The following is a 9,046-nucleotide window of genomic DNA, read 5'->3' as shown; positions in this document are numbered from 1 at the left end:
GAGTTACCGGCACTAGAGGATGAAGGCGATGAGGTGGAGGAAGAAGATGAATATGATGATGATTACGAGAGTGAGTACAGTGAAGACGATGAAGATGTTAAAGGAAAAGATGCCAATGGATCTGTGGCAAATGGCTTTGCCCATGTTAGAGGCGGCGACAATTCAAGCTCTGATGGTTCAGGAAGTGAGAATAATTAGAAAATGATTTCCTTCACTTTTGTCTTGTTTTGTTATTACGTTAAATATTTTAATTTTCCGAGAGAAATAAAGGGGATGAAAGGAATTTTTGCCATAGTTCTGTTAAAACATTCACAAACAGTATATAGTCGATTTTAGAGTTTATTTAATACAAGTTGAAAAAGTATATGCACAGAGTAGATTACTTGAGCATGGTTGTTCTAGATGACATTTTAGTGCTTTGTCCTAACTCCTATATTCAAATCAGCCAACAAGCACTGTATTAGAATTGATCTCTTACCAGGGGCAGGAGATTAGGACCTTTGTTGCACCAATTATCAGTAAGTTAAAAGTTTCTATCCTGTCTACTGGGGTCAGGAGATTAGAACCTTTGTCGTACCAATTATCAGTAAGAAAGAATTGCTACTTCGTCCACGTATAAAATGAGGTTACAAAACTTACCCCCTTGGATATGGGCAAGAGACAGATGATTTTTTACTAGTTGGATGGTAGAAAAGAAATTTTATCCATTGGATTGAGTGTGATTCATTGAACGTAGTGCAAAATTTAAAAGCTTATTTTCGTCTTGCTCTGAATGAAGCTATTCTTTCTGACATTGTAGTTTTGCTTTGCGACGATAACTGTGGCTCTTGAAAATAGGCATTGAAAGTCGTGATGAACCACTATAGTTAATGGAGGAACGCCAAGCCAATAAAATTTGGGTTATTCTTGAGGAACATGGGGCACAGAACCCGGCGCCCCCTATTGGAGGGGCGCCTCCATTATGTACACCTTTATATTTGGGGTTATGTACCCCAAGAACAATTCATAAAATTTCAGTAAAACCAGGAGGAAATAATTATAACAGTTTTCATATTTTTCTGTTATACAAGGCCACGATCTTAGAAAAAGAACTCTGTAAATATAAATTACTTTAAAGCACTCTCCTTTCTTTCAAACATATGTTCACAATCAATATAGCAGCAAAACCAGACACGAAGATTGAGAATGTATAAAAACAGAAAAAATTGGGAGTGGATTGGGAAAAAACAAATACTTATTTTTTCAAACTGCAATATGCTAAGCTCTTCATCATCTTCTTTCAGTAAAACCAGGAGGAAATAATTATAACAGTTTTCATATTTTTCTGTTATACAAGGCCACGATCTTAGAAAAAGAACTCTGTAAATATAAATTACTTTAAAGCACTCTCCTTTCTTTCAAACATATGTTCACAATCAATATAGCAGCAAAACCAGACACGAAGATTGAGAATGTATAAAAACAGAAAAAATTGGGAGTGGATTGGGAAAAAACAAATACTTATTTTTTCAAACTGCAATATGCTAAGCTCTTCATCATCTTCTTTGGAAGTTGAAGAACTTGATGCCCAAGGCAAAGCCGAAGAAGAAAATGAAAACCCAAACTATATGAATTATGCCCACAACTGGAAGGAAGTCGTGTTTGAAACCCAAGCTTTCACTAAGATACGCCTTCACTGTCATATTACCAGCTCCAGGCACCTCTAGTAGCGAAGATTTATCGCCAACTTGAGAGGTGATTAGACCGTAAATTGTCCAAGCAACGGGCGAACCCCAGTAGTACCACCTCCACCATATTGGAATTTGCTGCAGTCATAAAAAAGAGTCAGCTTCCAAGGAACTTTATGGCATGTTTGGTAGAGTGAATTAGACAGCATATTAATGAAGAAAAAATAGTTAAAATCTTGTTCATTGTACTGTCTAAGCGTACCAAACATGCCATTAGAGATTTAACTTTTGGGACTTAAAAAAATAATAAAGTTTCATGTTTAATCTGTCTGTAAAAGTTTCATGTTTAATCTGTCTGTACTCACTGTCCTGGGGATAAGGAAACCCGAGAACAAGTTCCAGATACTGATGAAGAAAGACATAACAATGGCAGCAATCTGGAAACCTGGAGTCAGCGCCACAAGCATCATCCCGTACAGCGTGTAGTAGACGAAGCTCGTCAAAATAAAATAGTAGAACCAGAAGAATTTTCCGACTTCCCACTCGAACCCAATCATGGAATAGAGTAGAAGAGAGTACAGAATAGTCTGAACTGCGATGTAGATTATCTCTATGGCCACCTGAAGAAAATAAGATTTATAGACAGTTGAATGTTGATCATGTGCCTAATGTGACTTTAGTAGTTATATTATAGTAAAATACTTCTTATGCTTCGGCCTAAAAAAAGCCAGCTTGCAGAAAGAGTTCTAAAATTTACTCATAATTAGATACGCTGAAATGTATAATGATACCTGAGCAAATGCATAAGGCAGCGCTGAATACATTCTAGCTGCCCTTTCACGGTAGAATACTGTTCTCTCTATAGAAACAACACCTTGCACAGTTGAAGAATTGCTGGCTCCAAGGAAAAGAACAGAAGCATAGATGGCTCCCAAAAGGTTCTGTAGATCTTGTTGTTTTTGGCTGTTACATAAAGTTGATGTCGCCTCAGATATAAATGCTAGCTTTTCCAAAATCAATAAAAAGATTTATGTAATCAAATAAACGAAGAAATCGAATGTGTAATTTCATTTAACCAAGCCAAAGGCGAACCATATGCAGTAGACATGTCTATGATAACTTAAGAATGCCATCATAGAAGGATGTGACAAAGGAAATTATGGGCTTACGTTTTTTGTCCCTTGTCCCAAAATATGACACCGAATATAATACCTATGACTATTGTCATGAAGAACCGAATGGCATTATATTGCGGATTCCTCCAGTAAGACAAATGCTGCTTCCAGAAACAGGCTTTGCATTGAGTAAGAAATGATTGATAGTACTTTGTTGGGAAATAGAGATCCTTAGAACCTGGTGGAGGGGTACTGAGTTCTTTGATAAGTTCTTGATTTCTCCTGAAAATTTTTTGAGGGAAAAATAATTTGCAGGATAATCTAAAAATCCGAGAAAATCATAAACAAATATTCAGAATAAGTCATTTCGCGTTTTGCTTACTGATAGAGGGAGGAGCTGGCAAATATATCTGCAAAATTGACTCCTAGTTGACCTTCAACTGCTGGCGTGCTAATCTCCAGCATCCATGTAGCTGGATTGTACCCGTCTCTAATCTTTGGAACCCCAGGAATAGCCTGGCATATGTTGAAAATATTTACAATCAAAGTGTTGCTCAAAGTGAAGAAACACGAAAATAAGCAATTATGCTTAATTAGTCTATTGATTTTGCTCGATAAGTTGAATCAAAGAACAGCAGAAAATGATACTTACTCCAAAATATTCTAGCAGCTTGTGAGAGTGGTGACCAAGTGGTCCAGCATAAATGACCCGCCCTCCTGTCTTCATCAGAAGTAACTGCATCAAGTCAATAATTAGCTGTAGGCATCTGAAAAGAATGGAAGATTCAAGGGAAAAAAATAAAATAAAAATCCACAATGCATCATAAATCTTGACCATACTTCATCAAATGCTTCAAAAATGTCTATACTTGGTTGATGAATTGTACAGACCACCGTTCTGCCTGTATCCACTGTATTTCTCACAGCACGCATAACTATAGCAGCAGCTCTGGCGTCAAGGCCCGATGTTGGTTCATCCATGAAGATGATAGATGGGTTAGCAACTAACTCTACAGCTATTGTTAACCTCTTTCTCTGTTCTGTTGAAAGGCCATCAACTCCCGGAAGCCCGACCAAGACATTTCTTATCGTGTTAAGCTCAACCAATTCCATCACTTCTTCAACAAACATCTATAGTCAAGATAACAATGGAGGTAGATTGTACTTCCATGTAAACTCAGAGAAAGAATTTCATATAATCAAGTAATATATGTTGGATTGTGTGGAGAGTAATCATACTCTTTAATTAAGAGGGGTGTATTGGACATTCACATTTGTGCATTAGGTCGTTTAAATTACTTACATTGTATAAAGGATTGAGAGAGGGTTGCTTTTGCGTGTAGTGTGTGAAAGACACAGAGAGGCGTGAGATTTCAGTTGGGAACTTCTCAAATTAGTGAAATTTGCAGAGTGGAAGTAGCTCTCGTATTGAGGGTGAATCACTACAAATCTCTCTGTTTCTGTCTTGCATTTCTTATTCATCGTTCATTATTTCTCTCTGGTTTTGGAATTTAGGCATAATCCATAAAAATATACCTTTCTAGCGTTGGTTTTCACATCTGCAGGAAGACGAAGCCAAGCAGAGTACAGAACAGATTCATAAACAGTAACATTGGGGGAATGAATATCATTCTGCTCACAGTATCCACTAATTCGTGCAAACGTGGCCTGGTTCTTTGGGTAACCCGAAATGTTGATAGTCCCTTCAATATATCCACCGGTCTTTCTTCCAGCCAACACATCCATCAAGGTGGTCTTTCCAGCCCCACTAACACCCACAATTGCTGTTAATATCCCAGGTCTGAAAGCACTGCTAACATCTTGTAGTAGTTGGAGACGATTTTCTTCAACTCCCTGAGTTTTCATCTCCTGGTTCAGTAGTAAACTTTCCAAGTTAATTTGAATAGAAAGGGGATAATGAGGCATCTTATAATTCAGCAACTTTTTAATGATTATGCTATCTGCTGATGTGAAAAATGAATTCCCATTAATCCCATTATTTCATTTATCAAAGGGAAAAATAAGTATAGGTGCTTTGTTCCACTGATCGTGTCTACTGACGTTAAGAAGCTCAGTTCGACGTCGACCAATGACTAGATAAAAATTAAAATTGAAAATATAGAATGAAATGTTAAGGAAGATACTTACAGCAGGCATATCCACATAGTAATTTATATGGTCGAAAACAATTGAAAGTGGTTGGAAAGACAACAACGTTCCTTTTTTGGGCGCACTGTTCACAGTGTCAATATTCGAGTCTGAACTCATTGAAGCACGTTTCACTTCCTTATCTACACCTGTAGTTAAGTAATTAGTGATACTATGAAACTCGTTTTTTAATGCATACCTTTTCTTTCTTGTTTTAGACGAGCATTATCTAGACGAACAATTTACTGCTCAACACGAAACCACTAACTGAGAACTTCTTTCTTCCTCATATATAATATATGAATTATTCATACTTTCTTCTGTAAAAGATAAACATGAGATACTTTCTAGTGCTGATAGTGATCAATAGAAAACGAGTTCCAGACAAGACGATATATATGGTTCAAACATCCCAGTCCTCCCAAAGAGAGGAGAAAGGCTCTTATTATCCAATGGTGACATGTTTAATAAGGAGGATTGGACCGTACAAGAAGAAAAATAAGCTAAATTTTGGTTAATTTGAGTGTCCAGTTTATCCAAGTGTACGAAACACGCTCTTAATTTCTTGATTTAATACTAAGATTACTCTCATGGATAAAAATAAGTAAACAAGAATGATAAGTGAAAAAGCACTATACCTTCAGATGCCCCTGTGATATTATTTCCAGAGAACGACTTCTTCTTTTTACTCTCATTCTCATCCAACACAATAGTGTTTGAATTACCCAAAGCTGAAAATTGATTTCAAGGTAATTTTGATTAACCTCAGGTTCCATTCACAAGCAAGGAAACTAAAATTAGTAGAGGTTATAAATAACTTACGATTTAAGAAAGTGAGTGCTACTATAAATAAAATGTTGAAGAGAAAAGAAAAGCATATGAGTGCACCAATGCAAATCCAAAACCAGTAGTCATCTGTATAGAAGCCCCTCGACTGGAGGAGGACTTTTCCAACAGTAGGTTCATTGAAACGGGGATCTGTATTAGGCTGCATCCAGAAAAGGGTCAAGAATCTGATGAAGGGTTCTTTGTTCCATTGAAGTGAAGCAAAAGGTCAAATATTGAGTGCATATTACAGAATACATGACATCTCATCGATAAACTATTGAGGGCACTTACTGTACTCCATCTTTTGTCAAGAAATTCATTCATCACTATAGCATTTTGTCCGTAACTCATTGGAGAAATGTAATAGGCCCATTTCATCCATGGCTGAAGGTCATCTGCAATCACCAAAGGAAAAACATCATTGTGTGATCTAAAAACTATTGATCCATTTTTCGCCCTTTTTAACTAGAGTGACCATCACATATTAAAAAGCATTGCACAAGTCACGTACACTATAATTTGCTTAGTTTATAGTAACAAAGATTCTAAAGTGATGAGAATATTTCAAGAAACTTACTTTTGGCAACTATAAAACCCCCAAGGACAAACACCACTAACAAAGTGAAGGTCCCTAATGCGGTTGCAACAACCTGAGTTCTTCCAACTGCAGCAATAAATCGGAATAGACCTAGGGCCATCTGATGTATACTGAAGAATGTCAAGAATTGCCGAAAGAACCTACATCATAAAGAGTAATAGTGCTTTAAATCTGATTAAAGAGTATGATAAACTATGAATTATGCTTGACATTTTGATGCATGAATGTGATATTGTAGTTTAAAAAAACAACTGTGAACATCTCACCTGCCAGCAGCTGGAGCAAACCCGATTGTGTAATACGTAAGAATAATCCAAATAGCAGATTCCATAAACGATATGGGGATTCCGAGTATCCAAATAGGCAAACCAAAAGCCCAGGATGGATAGAACAAGAGATCTCTTTGTTTATAGAAAACAGGAAGTCTGAAGACTGTCATTGCAAGTTCAGCCATCCCATTAAACATTACGATGACAAGACTGAAGAAAAGGGCTCCAAAGAATTTCCCTCCATCTTGTAGTCTCCCATACGGCATCTCTGTTCTCAAGAACACTGTGAAGCCCATAATAGACATAATGGTTATCTGGGCCATCTTGAATATGTATACAAAAGAGTTACGCTTCATCACTAGCCATTCCCTTGAAAAACATGCCAAAAATAGTTCCCAGTTGGAGATACCGTACTTATCTTTCACCAAAGCAGCTGGATGGGCTTTCGATTTATCATAAAGAACACGGAGTTCTGCAATGAGCTGTTGGCCAATATGAAAAGAACCAAAGGCTTCTGCAAATTCGGGAACTGAGATATAAATGTACGGTTGGTCTTTCCTAAACCAGTATTGTCCTTGATCTTTCTTGGACGTCACTTCTTGAAGAAAGTCAGCAACTCCTTTACGTTCAGGACACTTGAATCCCATGAACTCAAAGTAATCAAGAACTTTTTCTCGTGGACCTTGGTAGATAATTTGACTTTCTGATAGCAAGATAATGTCGTCAAAAAGATCATAGGTCTCTGGAGCTGGTTGAAGTAAAGCAATTATCATGGTGACATCCATAACGTGAACCATTTGCCTCATGTACTTGACAATCTGATAGGTGGTGGAACTGTCTAGCCCAGTTGATATTTCATCCATGAAAAGAGCTCTAGCTGGGCCGACCAACATTTCCCCTGCATCAATTAGAGCATAGTGTTCTTCAGTAATAATGATCAGTGTTAAGGTACGAAGCAGAAGAATGACAAGTACATATTCCTGAAAGACAAAACTTTGTACTGACATCACTGAACAGGATGAAAAGGATGAACTATTGTACTGGTTACTCCGTCTAGATTCATCGATAAGAGTCTTTTTTCATTTGATGATGAATTTTGGATTGAAATTTCTACGCCAATTTAAACCCCTGAAAACTAAAAGTAAACACTACTAAAAAGTTACACCAAATATATCAAGAACATACCAGTAGTCAGACGTTTCTTTTGTCCTCCTGAAATACCTCTCCTCATATCATCACCAACCATGATATTCGCACAAATATCTAATCCAAGTACCTGTTATAAAGTTCGTAGGGGGTAAGATTTTCTTAAACTCGACTTGCCTGTTAGAAACAAGAATTAGAAACGACAAAACCTTGAGAACATAGTCTGTAACCAGACTGTTTTTTTGGCCAGATATTGATATGGCTTTCATGAATGCATCAAGCTCAGGGTCGGGTTTAATTCCTGCTGCTTTCTCACGCCTTGAAAGTTCTGCCAACAATTCATATCTTGCACCGACACCCAAACAACGACCTGAGAAATCTAACGTCTCCCTCACTGTCATTTCTCCATGATGAAGATCATGTTGACTGATATAAGCACATGTTTTTTGAGGTACGAATTCATGCAATTCATGCCCACAATAGGTAATTTTCCCAGATTGCTGTTTAAAATTACATATCAAAACTAGGAATAGAAAAGGACAATCAAATGATGACATTGCATCAAACATATCTAAAACATACCTTTAGATTACAACCAAGCTTTCCAGCAAGTGCGAGCAAAAATGTTGTTTTTCCTGCACCTGGTGGGCCCAAAAGCAATGTCATCCTGAAAACCAACAAGTTAACGACGTCCCACATGATAATTGAACTTAAGAGTCGCGATTTTCAGGCCCCACATAATACCTCGATGGTTTAACAATGCCATTGACATCTTTAAGTATTTGAATTTTTCTCTTCTTAGCAGTGGCGAGCCGTATTAGTCCCAAAATGCTCTGTCATGCATTACAAACCGAATCAGACATGAGAATTCACAATCCTTATTCGTTCAATCAGTAACATTAATGAACCAGATAAGAACATCATTAAATGTCAAGATTGATGCATGGACATTGACAGAAGTGAAACTTTTTATTAATAATGATACTTGGAATACATAATTAATGGATATTTCATTTACTAGACAGGTAAAAATAAATATAGATAAATTTTCAGAAATCACCTCAATTGCATTCATTGTTGAATTAATCAAAGTGGGCAATGCTCTGATCCCAACGTGTACATCCCCTTCTACTGACAAATGTTCATACCTTATTTCAATTTTTGCTATCTCAATCCCCACACTGCATCATCGTCACCAAAAAACCACCACAAATCAAAAAATAAATAAATAAATAAAAAAATAAAAAAATATATATATATATATATATATATATA

The 9,046-nt window shown here is 36.8% G+C and overlaps 1 protein-coding gene across 6 annotated transcripts in view; it reads right to left on the bottom strand.

Moving 5' to 3' along the window:
- LOC111384321 (ABC transporter G family member 39-like) overlaps positions 1 to 8,949 on the bottom strand; it is an 18,422-nt gene extending 9,473 nt beyond the window's left edge. For 3 of the 6 annotated variants that reach the window (XR_002700889.1, XM_023008583.1, XM_023008585.1), the window contains exons 1-11: positions 8,832 to 8,949; positions 8,516 to 8,604; positions 8,354 to 8,438; positions 7,981 to 8,271; positions 7,811 to 7,901; positions 6,623 to 7,523; positions 6,336 to 6,496; positions 6,050 to 6,153; positions 5,753 to 5,918; positions 5,569 to 5,661; positions 4,931 to 5,079 (exon numbers count right to left, since the gene is read on the bottom strand). Coding sequence is in view for 4 of the 6 variants with exons in the window: in XM_023008583.1 (XP_022864351.1) it covers positions 4,931 to 5,079; positions 5,569 to 5,661; positions 5,753 to 5,918; positions 6,050 to 6,153; positions 6,336 to 6,496; positions 6,623 to 7,523; positions 7,811 to 7,901; positions 7,981 to 8,271; positions 8,354 to 8,438; positions 8,516 to 8,604; positions 8,832 to 8,846 (2,145 nt within the window). In the remaining 2 variants the exon portion in view is untranslated. The other 3 variants (XM_023008584.1, XR_002700888.1, XM_023008586.1) reach the window with 3 other exon arrangements.
- Positions 8,950 to 9,046: the final 97 nt, after the last annotated feature.

This window comes from Olea europaea, unplaced genomic scaffold (genome assembly GCF_002742605.1).
Source record: "Olea europaea var. sylvestris unplaced genomic scaffold, O_europaea_v1 scaffold2898, whole genome shotgun sequence".
Classification (NCBI taxonomy): domain Eukaryota; kingdom Viridiplantae; phylum Streptophyta; class Magnoliopsida; order Lamiales; family Oleaceae; genus Olea; species Olea europaea.
Note: the sequence above shows the minus strand (reverse complement) of the source record. Positions and strands in the feature narration are given on the sequence as shown.